General features: G+C 36.6%; 1 protein-coding gene across 1 annotated transcript in view; it reads left to right on the forward strand.

The window, feature by feature from the left end:
• The window catches only part of TBK1 (TANK binding kinase 1), a 49,009-nt gene that overhangs the window by 12,531 nt on the left and 15,301 nt on the right, over positions 1 to 21,177 (forward strand). The window contains exons 5-11 of the mRNA XM_023225089.3: positions 1,533 to 1,714; positions 8,841 to 9,001; positions 14,413 to 14,523; positions 16,187 to 16,366; positions 18,598 to 18,794; positions 19,744 to 19,802; positions 20,212 to 20,303. Coding sequence (XP_023080857.1) covers positions 1,533 to 1,714; positions 8,841 to 9,001; positions 14,413 to 14,523; positions 16,187 to 16,366; positions 18,598 to 18,794; positions 19,744 to 19,802; positions 20,212 to 20,303 — 982 coding nt within the window. The remainder of the gene's footprint in view (positions 1 to 1,532; positions 1,715 to 8,840; positions 9,002 to 14,412; positions 14,524 to 16,186; positions 16,367 to 18,597; positions 18,795 to 19,743; positions 19,803 to 20,211; positions 20,304 to 21,177) is intronic.

Consider the following 21,177-nt stretch of genomic DNA (forward strand, 5'->3'; position numbering starts at 1 on the left):
GAAAACAGTCTAGAAGTTCCTCAAAAAGTTAAATATAGAATTGTTTAACTTTTGACCAAATGACCCAGCAATTCCACTGCTACGTATATATCCCAAAGAATTAACATATCCATATAAAAGCTTGTACTCCAGTGTACTTAGCAGCATTATTCATAATAGCAAAAAATAAAAAATCAAAACAGCCCAAATGTCCCTCAACTGATGAATAGATAAACAAAAATGTGGTATGTCCATACAATGGAATATTATTTGTTTACAAAAAGATATGAAGTAGTTATATATGCTACAACATAGATGAACCTGAAAACATTATGCTAAGTGAAAGAAGCCAGACGCAATATTATGTGATTCCATTTATATGAAATGTCAAGAATAGGCAAATCCATAGAGACAGAAAGCAGATTAGTGGTTGCTGGGGGATCAGGAGAAGACAGAGTTGGGTATGAGGTGTCTTTTTGGTGTGACAAAAGTATTCTGAAATTAGTGGCGATGGTTGTACAACTCTGTGACCATACTAAAATTGACTGAATTATACACTTTAAAAAGGTGAATGTTGTGTGTGAATTATATCTCAGTGAACTTATTTTTTTAAAAAAATACTGCAATCAAAGGAAATAACATCTTAAAATAAATGAATCAAATATTTGAGGTATGGGAAAAAGTCAAGTGATAAAGAAGGTAAAAGGTTGGCGGGAATTCTTGAACTTGACACTGGAAGCAGAGTGATTAGTTAGTTGAGGATACAATGAGAGAGATATGATATTACTAGTATGCTACAGCCTGTTTAATCAAATAGAAATTATGGATATGATGTCTTCCTGAGTTTTAATAATTATACATTGATACCCCTAAACCTTTTGCATATTTTGAATTTGAACATTCATCTATCAGCCCTCAAGCAAATGTATAAAGTTACCACTAAGTGACAGTGCCTGTCAGTTAGACAAAATAGCTTAATTTCAGCAAAGTAGACAACTTTGCCCTTAAGAAAAGAGAAAAGAAAATGGGCTTTTTGGAATAGTGTCAAGCATATGAGAATACATGTTTATGGAAACAAGTTTGACACTTTGTTGTTTTTCTGTTTCTTTTTTGGTGTTTTACATATTGAGTCCAGTTTACTTTTTAGGGAATTTTTCTCGCAAGATAAAGAAATGTAAAACTCTGGTGAAAGATTGATATCTTTTTGGGAATCTTTATTATTTTTATGTTTAAACAGTCACCCACATATATATAACCAAACTAATTCAAAAAATCATATGCTTAAGACTGTTTTGTTACATTTTCCTGGTAGTACTTAAGAGACACTGGATTCTTCCTTAAGACTACATTAATTTTTATCATTCTAAAACTTCTTATAACTAAAACATAAGATATTATGTATGTTTATTTATTATCTATTCTTTGAGTAAAATTACTTTGAACCAAATTATGGAAAAATTTATATTAAGTTTGGGTGACTATATCAATGAATTTGAGACATGCACACATACACCTAAATATATTATGACTTCTTTTGTTTTACATTGTTGAAGTGGGTGGAATGAATCATCTTCGAGAGAATGGCATAGTGCACCGTGATATCAAGCCAGGAAATATCATGCGTGTTATAGGGGAAGATGGACAGTCTGTGTACAAACTCACAGATTTTGGTGCAGCTAGAGAATTAGAAGATGATGAGCAGTTTGTTTCTCTGTATGGCACAGAAGAATATTTGGTAAGTCATGCATTGCTAATATTTTCATTTAAAGAAGCTTGATATATTGTAATTATAATTGGGTAATTGATCAGCCAATTTGCTATAAAATACCATTTTTATGACAAAAATTAAATATTCTATTCTAATGAATATGTGTAACATGGGAATTAGGTACTCGTTTCCAAGGGTGCTGTTATTTTTCTGTTAAAAATTCTTGGAAGTTTTATAGCACCCTTAAATTCTTGAGTTTTACTGATGCTATGGATCTGTATCAAAAGGATCCGTTTTTTGATGAGGAGTCAATATATTACAAGCTTGTTATAATACTGTTTTTTATATATTCATTATATTTATGAAACAGATAATTCTATTTGGGGGAGTCGGTTATTGAATGACTAAAGGGACCATTGTTAGAAACACACACACACAAAATTCCCCTGAGAAGATCTAACTTGAAATTTTAGAAAGCTAGAAAAGCTCTGTGGTTGAAAAAGTTTATGTAGGTGTGTTTTTGTAAAGTCAGTAAATATTTGAAACACTTAAAAAAATATACTTAAAAGTAAATAGTTTTAACATGTAATCAGGAAGTTTAATATATATAGCTCACTAATTGTTCATGGCTCTGGGTTTCGTCTTAAAAGTCATAGAATCTATGACTTTTTTGCATTTGGTTGTGCGGTTGTAATTTTATAAGATGCAAGATGTCTACCACCCCCTGTAGCTTTATTCAGATTATTCTTAGTGGCATGAACTAAGTGTCTTAAATTGTTATCCTAACAATTGGTAACCCCAAATTGACCTGTAGATATATGTGATGATCTTTTAGATAAGAGTACCTAAGAATGGGTCAGACGCAGTGGCTCATGCCTATAATTCCAACACTTCAGGATGCTGAGGATTGCTTCCTCGGCAGGCAAAAGATTGCTTGAGCCCAGAGGTTCAAGACCAGTCTGGGCACAATGACAAGACCCCATCTCTGCAAAAAATTACAAAATTAGCCAGGCATGGTGGTACACATCTGTACTCCCAGCTACTCATGAGGCTGAGGCAGAAATTTGAGGCAGCAGTAAGCTGTGATTGCACCACTGCAATCTGGCCTGGACTACAAAGCGAGACCCTGTCTCTTAATTTTTTTGTAAAAAAGTACCTGACCCAGGCACGGTGGCTCATGCCTGTAATCCCAGCACTTTGGGAGGCTGAGGTGAGCAGATCACAAGGTTGGGGGTTTGAGACCAGCCTGGGTAACATGGTGAAACCCCATCTCTACTCAAAATATGAAAATTAGCTGGGTGTGGTGACGTGTGCCTGTAATCCCAGCTACTTTGGGAGGTTGAGGCAGAATTGTTTGAACCTGGGAGGTGGAGGTTTCAGTGAGCCGAGATCACGCCACTGCATTCCAGCCTGGGTGACAGAGCGAGACTCTGTCTCAGGGGGGAAAAAAAAAAAAGGTACCTAAAAATGGATTTTTTTCATTCATTGCACAAATATTTATGAAGTGCCTACTGTATACCAGATACTGTTCTAGGTGCTCAGACTCTAGATACATGGTATTCCTGCTCTTATGGAGCCCACATTCTGGTAGGGAAGAAAGATGATTAACAAGTAAAGTAAATTCAGATCATTAAAATTTAGCAAAGACAATAAATTAAGGTAATAAGATAAAGAATGACTAGCAGGAGAAAGATAGCCTGGGAAAGCCTCCTTTAAGGACTAAATGAACTGACACTGAAATGATAAAAAGAAGCAAGCCAGGCACACTGTTCTGACTGCTGTTCTGTGGCCATTCTCTGGCCCTGTGCAAGCTACCTCACCCTGCAGTAAAGAAACTCAACCACCAGTCCTCATACTCCTCGGCAGTTCCCTCCATCTCTGCTTGCTGTGTACTACTGAACCCTACTGCATCAGTCTAGCCTCCTCTCCCCTACGTAGACCTGTGTTGTTGAGGGCCCAGGATGCCTTTGGGGTCCTCTGGCTGTCTGAGTTGTGACATGTGAGCTGCTTTGTGACACAGTGGACTCCCTGTCATTGTGGATCTGGAGAATGTGTCATAGAACATAGATAGCAGAGGGAAGTACAGTTGTAATGAATTCACCTTCAAGCTTCCTGAGACTCTTGGCTGGAACAGAGACAGGACTCAGATGTGTCTGGCAAATGGAATCAGGCTTCATATCCTGAATTCTCCACGAGAATGTAAGCTCCACAAAAGCAGGGACTTTCATCTTAGCCTGCCGAGAACACCAAGCAGAGTTAGACGAGGAAATCACCTCCTTCCTGCTCCTTTCTCTGTCCTACGTGACATTTGTGCTTTTGCTATTATCCTTTTGTCTCTTCCTGGGCCTCAACATGTGACTGAGCCAACACACGTCTTCATTCTCATTTCTCTGTTGGTGGTCTTCTCAGTTATATTTGGCTAGACCATGCTTTCTGCTTCTAGAAGCAACACTGCTGAATTCACACCAGAGCTTTGGTACAAGGCAGCTTCCTGATTCGTTCACTTCCCCAGCTCAGACATTCCCCTTCTCTTTTCTCTTAGAGCAGTGAGCCTCCAATAAATAGCTCAAGGCCATGTTCTCCCAGACTGCCTCCTTTCCAGTAGCAAGCTCGAGCCAGTGTCGTTCAAATTCAATTATTAGATAAAATAACTTGTTCAAAAATTCAATTTCTCTCTCTCTTTCTCTTTCTCTCACCCAGTACTTTTTTTTTTCCCCCAACCCCGCTTTCTGTAAGAACAGCCTATTTCTAAAAGCTAGTTCACCAGCCCCAGCTCGTTGTCTCTGGAGCCCACACCTGTCATGGCCAAAGCCACAGTAGATGAGTGCTCAGGACACAGCCATTCCCAGGAGGGCACTGCTTGCCAAGGTTAACTGCTCTAAGAATGTTCTTGTGCTTCAGTCTGATTCCATCAACCCCAGAGAAAACAGGAGCTATAAAGGCCTGGAGATAAGAATGACCTCAGGAGTTGGAGAAACAGAAAAGATGGCAGTTTTGCTGGAATTTAGTGAGTAAAGAGGCAAGTGGAAGGAGTTAGAATTGAAGAAGTGATCAAGGGGCTAGCCAGATCAGATAGGCTAGTAGTTTAAACCCTGTCAGACCAATATCCCCTTTTTATAATAAATATTTTGCAGTGTTCCCTTCAGTATCTTGAAATGAAATTCCTAGATAATATTGTAAACCTGCACACCTAATTAAAATAGCATATCTTAATAATGTAAATGAAAATATTTTATAATAAAATAATAGATATTTAATATGTAAAAATTTAGAAACAGCTTCATGAGCAATTAAGTAGTCATACATGCTTGCGCCTATATGTAATACCACTTTGAATACAAGTGCAGTGATAACTCATGTTGTATTAGTGAATCACATCACAAGTGGTAATATTGTTATTGACATGATTTTCCAAAGTAGTGAACAAGTTTTGGTAAAGTTTCTAACTAAACAAAGTGGATTTAAATATAGTTACATTCTTGGAAAAACTGTGCAAAAGTGCTTTGTTATATATAAAATGGAGTTTGAAATAGATTTCTCACCTGCACAAGTATCTGGCAGAATATTCCAAAGTCATTCAGGCTATATGTAGGGGGATCATTTTTCAGAACTGTCACATATACTGCAGTATGTCCTTCAGTGTCTGGTCTCTGCCTTTTCCCATCATGATAATTACCATAACAAGCAAAGAGCATTCCTGTACCAGCCTTCATGAGAGTTGCTTCCCCAATACCAACTATTAATCTTTCATGTAACCTCCTGGGAACACAGTTTAGCTTTTGCCTCTAAGACTTTTAAATCAGGAAAAGCAAAACATTAAATAAATTAACTCCAAGTCTGTGCTGTACTCTAGGCTGAAATTTAACTCCAATCTATTTATTTCCTATTTCAGAATGGGAAATACTCAAATACAGTGCACCAGAAGTTATAAAATGAGATAAATAATAGTCTAAGACTCAGCAGCGTAGCTGTATTCTACGTTTGATTAAAAACCTCCCTTGTTTTGAAGCTCCCAGAAACTACAACCCAGATGTTAAATCCTCTCTCTTTTGTATGTTAAAGTCCAAAGAAAACATTCTTCTACTGTTTTTTGTTTTTGTTATTGTTGTTGTGACAAAGTCTCAATCTGTCGCCCAGGCTGGAGTGCAGTGGCACAATCTCAGCTCACTACAAGCTCTGCCTCCCAGGTTCAGGTGATTCTTATGTGCCAGCCTCCCAGATAGCTGGGTTTACAGGTGCACACCACAACACCTGGCTAATATTTTTGTGTATATATATATATGTGTGTGTATTTTTGAGACAGAGTCTCACTCTGTTGCCCAGGCTGGAGTGTAGTGGTGCCATCTCAGCTCACTGCAACCTCCACCTCCTGGATTCAAGCAATTCTCCTGCCTCAGCTTCCCAAGTAGCTGGGATTACAGGCGTGTGCCACTACCCAGCAAATTTTTGTATTTTTAGTAGAGATGAGGTTTCACCATGTTGGCCAGGCTAGTCTCAAACTCCTGACCTCAAGTGATCCACCCACCTTGACCTCCCAAAGTTCTGGGATTACAGGATGTGAGCCACCACACCCTGTCTCTTCTACTGTTTTTAATATAATGGATATCATCTCAGTAATATAATTCTGAAAACCTTGGAGTAGCTTTATCCTTATGCTTTTCTTCGAGATGCAATAGCCCAGGCCCAGTAACACCAAGCCGGTAGCACATCAGGAGAGAGCCATTGGGCACAAATGTATCAGACCAGCATGTGTCAAGCCACCCCAAGTTAGTCACTCCCAGGGAATAGCTTCCTGCTATACCAATTAGGCTATATATTATTGCACCTTGTGAGGAGGTCCGTCTTTGTCTCCTTCTAGAATCACTGTGTCTCCTCTTCCCAGGAGGCTTTATTTTCCGGAAGGCGTCAGACCTATCCAGGTACTCTTGGCCTCTTCACGACACCATTTACACACTAAGTACCAGCTGCTAGGTCAAAGGTTTGGTAGTCGCTTCTTTGGACAAAAATCACTTTATGTGCTGTGCTGTAGAACCAGCAGAGCCACTGAGATCCCATATATCTAGTAGGTATATGTTTGGACACTCACTTCAATACCCAGGTCTTATACTTGTCTGCATTCTGATTTCTCTTTAAAATGTATTTCTCGAAAGAGTCTTTTTCCCACCCTCATCTCCAGCACCCCCACCCCCGACTCCCAGAAATCAGAGACTGATCCTTTGGGAGTAAGATTCACAGACTGCATCATTTAGAAGCCCGTCCCAGCAGCATTTCCTACACTGGTTCCCAGTTCCCTGGGCTGTAGCTAAATCCCACAATGTCATAAGGAATTGTTTTGGTTTGGGATCATTTAGGTGGTAACTCTACTTTGGTCCATAAGTATACTTTTTAAGATTTATCTTCCAAAAATCTTAAAGTTGCCAGTGTATAACTTTCATGAAGGCAGATGGGAGGGGGCCATGCTGTGTGTGACCACTGGTTATTCTCTGCAGAACAAAATGTCCATTCCTAACAGAATATCTATTAGGTTCTGTAAGCTCCTAAACAATTTTTCAGAAGCTCCATCTGTTCTTAGTGACTGTGGTATATAGTGCAGAGTGTCCAATCTTTTGGCTTCCCTGGGCCACACTAGAAGAATTGCCTTGGGCCACACATAAAATATGATAGATTTTCTTGGGCCACACATAAAATAATGATAGCTGATGAGCTATAAAAAAAAATTGCAAAAGACCTCAATGTTTTAAGAAAGTCTATGAATATGTGTTGGGCCGCATTCAGGGTGTCTTGGGCTACATGTGGCCCACAGGCTGCGGGTTGGACAAACTTGGTGTAGTGTCTCCTATGTGTAAGGACGTGTGTTGAATGTCAGTAGATCCCCAGTGAACCCAGTCAAGTTAGTCCTCTGAATTGATTCTAGAGAATTTAATTTCATTAAATTAAATACACTTACCCTGACAGATTACATTTGAGGGATAAGGCAAAGAAATTAAGGCTGCCTGATAGGTTTTGGGTGTGAGCAGCTAGATATGTGGTGGTACTATTTACTTAAAGTTTTAGGAGGAAGCAAGTTTAAGTGGGAAGACCAAGAGTCAATTTTGGATATGTTAAGAGTGAGCTGCCTTGTAGACATCAAGAGAACAGTAGGATATATGAATCTGAGGCTTGGGGCCCAAGATAGTTTGGGATATTAAAGCATACATATGATATTTAATGCATTAGGTCTGAATGGGAGATGAGGGAGTAAGGCAGTTATAATAAGCATGGACAGCTGTACTGAGAAACTTTGCTGTGGTGGGAAACAGAGAATTGGGTAATTGTTGAAAGGAGTTTTGTGGTCAATTTAGAGATCTTTTAAAATGGGAGATACTAAAGCATGTTTGTAAGCAGAAAGTAATGAATCAGAACAGAGGGAAACATTGATGCATTAAATAAGTAGGATAATTACAAGAATTGATTTCTGGAATTGGCGAGATGCTATGATGGGCTCTACAGTACAGATGGAAAAGTTGGCCATGTATAGGCACAGTTCCATTGTGACTGGAAAGGAGGCCTGGAAAACGGGCACAGATTGGCCAGGGGCAGTGGCTCACACCTGTAATCCCAGCACTTTGGAAGGCCAAGGCACTCAAGGTCCTCAAGGATCACTTGAGGTCAGAAGTTCGAGACCAGCCTGGCCAACATGGCGAAACCCCATCTCTACAAAAAATACAAAAATTAGCTAGGTATCATGGCAGGCACTTGTAGTCCCAGCTTCTCAGGAGGCTGAGGCAGGAGCATCGCTTGAACCCAGGAAGCAGAGCTTGCAGTGAGCTGAGATCAAGCCACTGCACTCCACCCCATCTCAAAAAAAAAGAGAAAAAAAGAAAACGGACACAGATTCAGGTAGGTTGTATTTGGTAAAGGGCATAAGGGAGTGCTGGTCTGATTCCTTCCATTTCCACATTAAATTATGAAGCAGGGTCATCAAAATTGAGGATCAAAGGAGATGGTGGTGGAGGTTTGAGGAGGGAGGGGAAGATGTGAAATAGTCTTTTCAGATTGGGAAAGTGAAGTTATTAGGAAAACAAAATAGAATTTCTAAGCATTATTGAATATACATTTGTATAATGAAATTGGTCACAAGTTCATAGATTTTTCATCTTTTTTTTAATCTTAGCACCCTGATATGTATGAGAGAGCAGTGCTAAGAAAAGATCATCAGAAGAAATATGGAGCAACAGTTGATCTTTGGAGCATTGGGGTAACATTTTACCATGCAGCTACTGGATCACTGCCATTTAGACCCTTTGAAGGGCCTCGTAGGAATAAAGAAGTGATGTAAGTGGTTTCCCGATCTAAAATCAGAGAAGCATTTAAAAAATGATTTCTATCTTGGTTCATCTTATTGTTAGTGGTTTATGCTAATGAAAATTGGTTTAACAATCATTTCTGATATTTTAAGCTACCTGAGTTTTTAAAAAGAATGCAGCCTTATAAAAGTATGCATAATTTTCCATGTTATGTTTAAATATCTTATATACACAGTATAAATGGTATTCAGTCTTTGGCCCATCATTAAAAATGTACTGCTTTCTAGACTTATTTCAGCTCACTGTTTATTTCACTCTGTATACTCGTCAGCACTTTTCTCCCATACAACTGAAAAAATAATATAGTTCTGTGGAATATTAGAATCATTACCAGATCTAAAACATCAGTCTTACCCTAAAGTGAACTGATTTCTTTTACCATTTAAAAAATAACATTTTGGGCCAGGCATAGTGGCTCACGCCTGTAATCTCAGCACTTTGGGAGGCTGAGGGAGGAGGATCTCTTGAGCCCAGGAGTTCAAGACTAGCCTGAGCAACATGAGGGTTTTGTAGAGACCCTGTCTCTACAAAAAAATACAAAAATTAGCCAGGGGTGGTGTTATGCTCCCATAGTCCCAGCTACTCAGGAGGCTGAGGTGGGAGGATCACCTGAGCCTAGGAGATTGAGGCTGCAGTGAACTGTGATTGCACGACTGCCAGGTGTTGTGGTGTGCACCTGTGAAAAATAACATTAATAATTTGATAGGAATAGCATTGATTCTCTAGATTGCTTTGGGCAGTATGGATATTTTAATGATATTGATTCTTCCAACCCAGCTACAGAGTGACAGAGTGAGACCCTGTCTCTAAATAAATAAATGAAAGAAACTTAAAAATAACATTTTGGCAGTAATGTAACATTAAACTTTTTTTTCCCAGTGTTGCAGATTTGGGCCAGACACTTACATATTTTACTAGTATAATGTATATACATTTATGTATTGTCACAATTTTTTTTAAATTTCCATTTTTATTTTAGATTCAGAGGGTATGTGTGAAGGTTTGGTTAAAAGGGTATATTGTGTGGTGCTGAGGTTTGGGCTTTTATTGATCCTATCACCCAGATAGTGAACATGGTACCGAATAAGAAGTGTTTGGCCCTTGTCTCCCTCCCTCCCTACTTTTGGAGTCCCCATTGTCTATTGTTTCCATCCTTATATCCATCTTTGATGCATTAAGTAAGTGGGATAATTACAAGAATTGATTTCTGGAATTGGCGAGACAATATGATGGGCTCTACGGCGCAGATGGAAAAGTTGTAAACCCAAGATTTAGCTCTCACTTATAAGTGAGAACATTTTAACAGTATTTGGTTTTTTGTTTCTGCATTAGTTCACTTAGGCTAAAGATCTCCAGCTGCATCCATGTTGCTGCAAAGGATATGATTTCATTCTTTTTTATGGCTGCATAGTATTCTATGGTGTATATGTGCCACATTTTTGTTATCCACTCTACCATTGATGAGAACCTAGATTTATTCTATGTGTTTGCTATTGTGAATACTGCTGGGATAAACATACAAGCGCATGTGTCTTTTTAGGTAGAACAATTTATTTTTCTTTGGTTATATACCCAGCAATGGGATTGTTGGGTCAAATGATAGTTCTCTTTTTAGTTATTTGAGAACTCCAAGCTGCTTTTCATAGGGGCTGAACTAATTTGCATTCTCACCAATAGTGTGTAATTATTCCCTTTTCTCCACAACCTCACCAGCATCTGTTATTTTTTTACTTTTTTATAGCCATTCTGACTGGCGTGAGATGGTATCTCATTGTGGTTTTGATTTGCATCTCTTTGATGATTCGTGGTTTTTTCATGTTTGTTGGCATCTTGCATAGTCTTTTGAGGAGAGTGTGTTCCTGTCCTTTGCTCACTTTTTAATGAGATTGTTTGTTTTTTTCTTGTTAATTCGTTTAAGTTCCTTATATATTCTGGATCTTAGTCCTTTGTCAAATGCATAGTTTACAAATAATTTCTCCCATTCTGTAGGTTGTCTGTTTATTCTGTTGAGAGTTCTTTTTGCTGTGCCAAAGCTCTTTAGTTTAATTAAGTCTCATTTGTCTATTTTTTATTTTGTTGCATTTGATTTTGGGATCTTCATCATGAATTATTTGCCTAAGACAATGTATAGAAGAGTATGTCCTATATTTTCTTCTAGAATTTTTGTAGTTTGAGGTCTTACATTTAAGTCTTTAATTCATCTTGAGTTAATTTTTGTATATGGTAAGAGGTAGGGGTCTAGTTTTATTCTTCTGCATATGGTTAGGCAGTTTTCCCAGCACCATTTATCAAATAGGGTATCCTTTCCCCATTGTTTATTTTTGTCAACTTTGTCAAAGATATGTTGGTTGTAGATGTGTGGCTTTATTTTAGGAGTCTCTATTCTGTTCCATCAGTCTGTGTATCTGTTTTTGTACCAATACCATGTTGTTTTGGTTACGGTAGCCCTGCAGTATAGTTTAAAGTCAGCTAATATGATGCCTTCAGCTTTGTTCTTTTTGCTTGAGACTGCCGTGGCTATTCAGGCTCTGTTTTTGTTCCATATGAATTTAGAATAGGTTTTTCTAATTCTGTGAAATTTAACATTAATAATTTGATAGGAATAGCATTGATTCTCTAGATTGCTTTGGGCAGTATGGATATTTTAATGATATTGATTCTTCCAACCCATGAGCATGGAATGCTTTTCCATTTGTTGTGTCATTTATGATTTCTTTCAGCGGTATTAGGTCTTGTAGTGATCTTTCAACTCCTCAGTTAAGTGTATTCCTAGGTATTTTTGTGTCTGTGTGTGGCTATGGTAAATGGGATTGCATTCTTGATTTGGTTCTCAGCTTTATCTGTGTATAGAAATGCTACTGATTGTTGTACATTTATTTTGTATCCTGAGATTTGGCTGAAATTATTTATCAGGTCTAGGAGTCTTTTGGTGAAATCTTTAGGGTTTTCTAGGTTTAGAATCATATTGTCAGTGAAGAGGGATAATTTGACTACCTCTTTTCCTATTTGAATGCCTTTTAGTTTTCTCTTGCCTGATTGCTGTGGCTGGGACTTCTAGTACTATGTTGAGTAGGAGTGGTGAGAGTGGGCATCCTTGTCTTGTCTCAGTTCTTAAGGGGAATTGCCCATTCAGAATGATGTTGGCTATTGATTTGTCATAGATGGCTCTTATTATTTTGAGATATGTTCCTTCTGTGCCTACTTTGTTGAGGTATATTGCCATAATTATTATGAAATAGTTACTGTGTATAAAGTCATTTTTTGTAAGCCAAGGAAAAGAGAGATGGATTTCTAGATGTGAAATTAATTGTACAAATAATCTATAATTGACCACACTTCTTTTTATTTTAAAAGACATTAGTGAATAATCTTGTTTCATGAGAAAGCCAAACCGCATACACATAAAACTATGATGTGAAGAATATTAAGTTTAGTGAATGGACAACAACTACTGACAGCCTAACCTATCCAACCATTCTTTTAGGTCTTAACATATTTCTCGGACCTTTATATATTTGGCCCTACCTTTTGTTTTGTTTTGTTTTGTTTTTTTGAGACAGAGTCTCACTCTGTTGCCCAGGCAGGAGTGCGGTGGCCCAATCTCAGCTCACTGCAACCTCCACCTCCCAGGTTCAAGCAATTCTCCTGCCTCAGCCTCCCAGATAGCTGGGATTACAGGTGCCCACCACCATGCCCAGCTATTTTGTACTTTTAGTTTCACCATGTTGCCCAGGCTGGTCTCGAACTCCTGGCCTCAAGTGATCTGCCCCCCACTCCTTGGTCTCCCAAAGTGCTAGCATTATAGGTGTGAGCCACCGCACCCAGCCTGGCTCTATCTTTTATGAAGGAAACATGACTTTAAGTAATAATCACAACTGTAAAAATATAATTATTTAATCTCTTCTCAAAAAATGGAGGGAGAAGCATGTTTTTCCTTTTGTTGGTTGGAGGAAGTAAAACAAATTCAGATGGTACAATGACTTTTTCTATAACTTGGGTATTTAAATGTTTTCCAGCAAGGACAGTGTACATATTTATGGGAAGAATAACCTATTCAACTGTACTGATGATTTTGGCATAGCATCCTATTGAGGCTTTTTTGTGTCATTGCCCTTTTAATGAAATCTCTTCATTAACAAAAACTATAATAATTTGTGTTTTTCTCATTACACATAAATTGTGCCTAACATTTAATCCTTTTCTCATCATAGATAGTATCAGCATTTAAAGCAATGTCAGCGTTTCTTGCTGCCCTAAAAATGGTTTAAATAAAAGTGTGTGCTGCTCCCTAGTAAAGGAAATATGTGACTCATAAGAAGCTAGGAATACCTGATGATTTTATCTGACACCCTTGTGGGCAGATATACCATTAGAAGAATTCTACTTTATTAGAAACTCAACTTTTTATGAACATTGATGCTAAGAATGTTCAGAGGTGATTGAAGTACTCAGTAATAATAATTGTTTTACTTCACTAATGAAGGATGTATTCATCCAACATTATAGTAGTGCTGATTTCTCAGCATCTCATTTGCATGTTATGAATGTACTTATATGTGGATCTTATCAAAAATTAAACTTTTTTAAAACTTGTAAGCATTCCCTTAAGACTTTTGCTATTTATCCTATTCATTTCTCTTTTGCATTAATCTCACATATGTGCCCTTACTCCTTAGATAGTTCTCACATGAACACACCTTATTTTCCATATTAATTTCCTCTTTGAAAAAATCTCTTAAGGCAGAAATCCTGACTACCACTGCTGAGGAAGCAGCAAATGGTCTAAATCAGTTGTAGTGGTTTGTTCTATGTTTTAAAAAAATATTGATTTGCTCAGAGCATATTTAACGTTAAACAAATATGCTTTTTCCAAAATGTGCAAATGTGTGTTTACCAATGTACAAAGAATCTGATACTGTGCTCTGTATACTATAGTTTTATCTTTTTTGTTTTAAAGAATGCTATTCATTCTGCAGAAACTTTAGTTGTGCCTTTTAATAATATGGGTAAGAGGGATTAGATGCTTTTTTTTCATGGTCTAGAGACATTCTGTGACATAACTTATTTTGTGTTTGCTCAGTTTTTTCAGATGGAAAAATTAATATTTTTGTTGTGAACATCAAGATGCTGTTATAAAGCACTGTGAGATCGCAAATGAAAATTAACTATGGCATATATAAATAACTGTACAACCACTATTGTACTTCAGTCAGTCAGATTCAAAGTATTTTGATTGTTTTATGGATCCTGTGAGCATCAATCACAAAGTTTCATCTAGTAGATAATTGTAGGTGCAATTGAGGAAATACTTTTGCATAGCCCATTAATAAGTCATGCAAAAATAACTGCTTATTTTATTCTGCTTTTATTCCTCCCAAGGTATAAAATAATTACAGGAAAGCCTTCTGGTGCAATATCTGGAGTACAAAAGGCAGAAAATGGACCAATTGACTGGAGTGGAGACATGCCTGTTTCTTGCAGTCTTTCTCGGTAAGTATAGTGTACCTGATTCTCATCTTTTGCACTTGGGTGTTAGAAATCTTTGTTGCCTAAAACCAGATACTCACATACTGAAGTGTAGTTTGATTTTATTTTAATTGCTTTGATAAATGATTTTTGTCTTTGCTGCTATACGAATAATTTCCCCAGATCTGCATTAGGACACAGGGCATACATTTTTAAGATTGGTAATCACTGGTCTTGGAATTCTTCCCAGTGTGGGGATCCTGCTCAGGACCTTAGTACCTTTTATAATGACCTCCATATTGATGGATAACAAATAGTGGATTGGATATGAGTAAATTTCTCAACTGGAGTTGTAAAAAGCAAACAATGAAGAGATTTAGTATTACCTTCATTTAAAAAAAGTCAAATTATTCAAAGGGTGAGAAATAATAGTTTTTTGTACTTTTTAGAATTTCAAATGTTCATATGGATCTTTAATGTCACAGACAGAAATCAAAAAAATTATATTGTCATTTAAGAATCCTGTTACCCCAAAGAAAGAATTATGGTAAAAGAAATTAAAAGTAGAAAGTAAATTATTTTCACCCTGGAAATAAAGCCAAGACATGCATCAGTATTTAGTATTTGTGATTACTGAATTAACTTCCATTTTTCCTGACTGAGTATGGTAGTTATATAATACTTAATTGGACACAGGTTATGAGTTACTGGCTTAACACCTGTTTTTAGTTGTGGGTGCTTTTTGTATGACTTTAAAGAAATAAATATATAAAACAAGCTAATAAAATATCACTTATCATTTTATATGTTAGGTTCTGTGAAAATTCATTTAAACCAAGAGTTCCAATGCTGAAATCATTTTCAAAAACCACTGTTGTTAACAGTTTTTTGTGTCTGTTATTTTAAAAAGTTTCCAAAATGAAATTGTCATGCAGCTAGATTACTAAGAGAAATTCACTGTGTTGGAGAGCAGAAATTTAATATTATAATTGTGATTTGTGTTAAATTTTGATTTAGGAAATACTCATTTTGGGGATCTCAGGCAAAACTGATAAAATGTAAAGGGCTCAAGAAATGAACACTTGCTGATAAGTAATTATATTGCCAAAACTCAGAATCAAAAACATCTGATGATCTGAACGGCAGCATATTTCTGGAGGGTAACAGGCTTTATCTATTGAATCAGTCTTTAGCATACCAAGTTATAAATTCTTTGAGAAAAATTGCTTAGATGCCAGAAAGTATATTATATAATTTTTTTTGTTTTAAATAGTAAGAACTTTAAGTACTACAAATTAGCAGTGAAAACAACTACCAGAAATGTAATGGAGCTTGGCACGGTGGCATACACCTATAATCCCAGCTACTCAGGAAGCTGAGGCAGGATACTTGAGCTCCGAAGTTTGAGACTGCAATGTATAAAGCATCTGTGAATAGCTGTAGTACTTCAGCCTGGGCAATATAACAAGACCCCATTTCTAGAAGAGAAAAAGCTATAATCCCTTATTGATGAGTGATATTAAATGAAGGTTATCTAGCTTTCTGAAAAGTTGACGGATTTTGAATTTTTAAAATTAGTCTAATATAGTGATAGTTACAGTTCCTTCGATTTGCTGGTATTATGATTTTTAACCTAGACAGAATATGACATAGTCACTCTTCAAGTAACTTTTCAATACTGTTTTAGGGGTCTTCAGGTTCTACTTACCCCTGTTCTTGCAAACATCCTTGAAGCAGATCAGGAAAAGTGTTGGGGTTTTGACCAGTTTTTTGCAGAAACTAGTGATATACTTCACCGAATGATAATTCATGTTTTTTCGCTACAACAAATGACAGCTCATAAGATTTATGTTCATAGCTATAATACGTAAGTATCTCTTTCTGTTTTCTTCTTAAATCAGCATATTCTGTTATATAATATTTTCCTAAGTTAGGAAAAGAAATAGAAAAGATGCCTCAGCTTCACCAAAAGCACCCACTTCCCCACATAGAAAATTATATTTAAGTGCTTAGTAAATTCCTTTTCACTTATTTTTGGAATAAAAGGATTGATATTCTAAAATGTATAGTTAAATTAGCTTGTTTCTTTAACTGTAAGTTTTACAAAACTACTTTCCTTGCTGTGCCTTCTTTCAAGTTACATAATCACATAACCACAAATGGCATCTACCAGTAAACGAGCCAGGTTTTACTAAGTGTACTATCCTGCCATTTTTAAAATATCAAAGCCTAAGTCTTCGTAGTTTGCATGGTTATTTGCCTGTGATAACCATATGGAGATAATATGGTTATTATTAACCATAATAATGGTTAAAGCACCTGGTGCTGGAGAAATAATCAGTGTTTGTTTTATGTAAACAAAAACACATTACACCCATGTGATTAAAAAAACTGCCCATGTGATAAAACTGCATATAACATTTTGGTCAATGATGGACCACATATATGACAGTGGTTCCGTAAGATTGTAATATCGTATTTTTACTGTACCTTTTCTATGTTTAGATATGTTCAGATATACAAATACTATTTCTAATTGTGTTACAGCTGCCTGCAGTATTCAGTACAGTAACATGCTGTACAAGTTTGTAGCCTAGGAGCAGTAGGCCAGATACCATATAGCCTAGGTGTGTAGAAGGCTATACCATGTAGTTTTCTGTAAATATACTCTGTGATGTTCACACAATGATGCATTTTTTAGAACTGTTCCCATCATAAGCAATGCATGACTGTACACGTACATACACTTGCATGTAAAAATCAGTGTATTGGCGTTAATAGCTGGTTGTGATGCTTTGCTGTATGTAGGATGTCACCACTGGGGGAAGCTGGGGGAAGAATATATGGTGTCTCTCTTCATCATTTCTTAGAACTGCATGTGAATCTCCAATGATGTCAAAATGTTTTGTGAAAAGCTCACCCAGTGTGACTATAGTTAATAACTTAATTGTACATTTTAAAATAGCTTAAAAAGTACAATTTGATTGTCTGTAGCACAAAAGATAAATGCTTGACTGAATGGATACCTCATTCTCCATGGTGTGATTATTACGTACTGCATGTCTGTAACAAAACATCTCATGTACCTCATAAATATATACATTTCCTATGTACACACAAAAATTAAAAACGAAATTTTTTTAAAAGGTCACACAGTGGAGGCTTGTAGAGCCAAATTACAATATTGTTGCTGAAACATTTCTTTCGATGTCATTGATCTATTCATGGGGAAGCTGTCTTTTTCCCCTAAAGCATCATTTTGAAAATACCTAGTTTTATTAATTTATTTAACAAACATATAGTCACATAACAAATGCTATTCTTGATTCTTTGCGTATTTAAGCCATTTAATCCTCACAACAATTCTGTGAAGTGGGTACTGTTATTATTTCCGTTTTACTGATGAGGAAACAGTGCAGAGGAGTTAAGTCACTTACGGTTATATAAGAAGTTAGTGGAAGAGCTGAGATTTGAACCCAAGTATCTGATTCAAGTCAGTGCTCTAAACCTCTCCACTATGTTGATTCTCTATTTGAAAATATTAAGAATCTTGGCCAGGCGTGGTGGCTTACACCTGTAATCCCAGTACTTTGGGAGGCCGAGGCGGGTGCATCATTGGAGGCCAGGAGTTCAAAACCAGCCTGGCCAGCATGGTGTAAACCTGTCTCTACTAAAAATACAAAAATCAGCTGCGTGTGGTGGTGCACGCTTATAATCCCAGCTACTTAGGAGGCTGAGACACAAGAATCACTTGAACCCAGGAGGCGGAGGCTACAGTGAGCCAAGATCGCGCCACTGCACTCCAGCCTAGGCAACAGAGCGAAACTCTGTCACACACACACACACACACACAGAGAGAGAAAATATTAAGAATCCTGTATATTACACAGGTATCCAAACATAAAAATACTTTAGAATTGCTTACTATATGGACAGGTTACATGGAATGGAGTTTGTAGTATCCACATTAACAAAGCAAGTTTATATGGACTGGTTATGATCTTAGGAGTATGAATTAGAAATGGATGTTGTTGCACTCATTAAAAAAATTACACTTTATCCCCAGTTATAGTGTCCTTTTGAATTTTTCTCACACAGTGCTACTATATTTCATGAACTGGTATATAAACAAACCAAAATTATTTCTTCAAATCAAGAACTTATCTATGAAGGGCGACGCTTAGTCTTAGAACCTGGAAGACTGGCACAGCATTTCCCTAAAACTACTGAGGAAAACCCCATATTTGTAGTAAGCCGGGAACCTCTGAATACCATAGGATTAATATATGAAAAAAGTAAGTTGGGATTTTTCTCGTCGTTCTTACTAGCCATTAGAAAAACACAACCAGCCTGGGCAACATAGTGAGACCTTGTCTCTACAAAAAATAAAACAAAAATTAGTGGAGCATGGTGGCTTGCACCTGTAGTCCCAGCTACATGGGAGGCTGAGGTAGGAGCATCGTTTGAGCCCAGGAGGCAGAGGTTGCAGTAAGCCGAGACTGCACCACTGCACTCCAGCTTGGGAGACAGTGTGGGACCCTGTCTCAAAAACAAAAAAATAAATCCACAAAATCTGTCATTGTAGAAATGATTGTCATCTTTATAAAGCTGATGATCACATTAGTGTAAAACTTTCATAAACATTAAAATTTTATAAATTACTGTAGTTGAGAGTAATCATAAAATTGAAAAAGGCTTGTAGACATCATTTGACTTCAAATATTTTGTTTCATAAAATGATAGTCATTTGTCATACGTTTCACTGTAACTCTCTTTAAAAAGTGTTTTGCTAACACTCAAAATTACCTTTTATATCATAAATTTCAGCAAATATATTTTGTTTCCAGTATGTATAGAACATTGTGCCAAGCTTTAGAGTCTAAGAAAAATTAGATCTGCATTTTGAGAATCTTTTAAATTATTCATTCTACTGATAGAAAAAAAATGAATCCCCCAGAATTTTATGGTTCTATTTGAAGATTGGGATTTGATGTAGATTTAAAGACAAGCATTGAACTCATTGTGTTGGAGTATTTTTAAGGAAAGAATGAAACTCCTTAGAAATATTGGAGGTAATTTGTTAGAGAATGAACATTATTGTTTGAAGTAATTTTTTTTATCACAAAAAGTACATTAAAGATTTTTCCACTAATGTTTAATTTAGACATTCTGTTTGCTCTATAAAGGATAAAGTGATTTTTTCAAAAAGTTTTCTTTCTCATTTTATTTTACTTCATATTTCAGTTTCCCTCCCTAAAGTACATCCACGTTATGATTTAGATGGGGATGCTAGCATGGCTAAGGTTAGTATTTAATTGAATTACTATGTAAACATCTGAATTTAATGTATCTTATCAATAGTGGAAGCAATAACATGTATTGTGTCTTCATGTATGCCTATATGACTTAGGAAATTATTCACTTAAATTGATACCCTTTCCAAGTTATTTTGTGGGCTTTCTTTTTTAATTTTTATTCTTTCTTGAATTCACTATATAAGAAAATTCTCTCCATTGAGACAGTGCATGTTTAGATAATGTTAAGGATAACATATTTATTATATTTATATCTATTTTTAACTCTTAGAAATTGGTTTGTTGTGTTTTTAATTAACCTGATAAAAATGTATAAGCTTGAATAATTTTGTATAAAAGTTTTTCTTACCCTGTACCACAATTAGCACCAAATATTGACATTTTATTTCTTTATTAGGCAATAACAGGGGTTGTGTGTTATGCCTGCAGAATTGCCAGTACCTTACTGCTTTATCAGGAATTAATGCGAAAGGGGATACGATGGCTGATGTGAGTAATAGATTGAAATTTTGAAATTGATTTTCATGTAGATGTTGCCCCATCATTGATATTTTCTCTCTTCAAACTAGTTAGGTACTTGATTTTTATTATAATACATTTGTTTCACATTTCATTTATAAAACATTTAGCAGCTCTTTTTTCATGAGTCCTACAATGACCTTGTGAAACAGAACAAATAGTATCTGAATTTTAAAACTTACACCACGCTATAGGATGTGATGGCAAATGCATTTCTTTTCCTAGGACCTTGACTCAGTTGTCATTTCACTATGTTAGAAGTCTTTGGCTTGTTAGAATCCAGTACAGTCTGTACTTTCTAGCGTTTAAGTCCTCAGAGTCTTCCTTAATTTCCTACCATTTTCCCAAATGAAGTACACAGTCCTTTTTTATCACACCATATTTTTTTTTTCTTTTTGAGACAGGGTCTCACTGTCACCCAGGCTGGAGTGCAGTGGCACAATCACAGATCACTGCAGCCTGAAACTCCTGGCCTCAAGTGATGCTACCCCCTCAGCTTCCCAAGTACCTGGGACTACAGGCATGCCCCACCATGCCCAGCTAATTTTTTTTTTTTTTTTTTTTTTTCTTTTTAAGAGATGAGGGTCTAGTTATGTTGCCCAGGCTGGTCTCAAACTCTTGGGCTCAAGCAATCAGCCCGCCTCAACTGGGATTATAGGCATGAGCCACCATACCCAGCCTTCACAACATTGAGATATAATTCATATACTATTAATTCATGCATTTAAGCATACAGTTTAGTGGTTTTTATTATGTTCAGAGTTGTGCAGCCATCATCACTAATTTTAGAACATTTTCATCACCCCAGAAAGTATCTCTGCACCCATTAGTATTCACTCTCCAT

Source organism: Piliocolobus tephrosceles, chromosome 10, assembly GCF_002776525.5.
Source record: "Piliocolobus tephrosceles isolate RC106 chromosome 10, ASM277652v3, whole genome shotgun sequence".
Classification (NCBI taxonomy): domain Eukaryota; kingdom Metazoa; phylum Chordata; class Mammalia; order Primates; family Cercopithecidae; genus Piliocolobus; species Piliocolobus tephrosceles.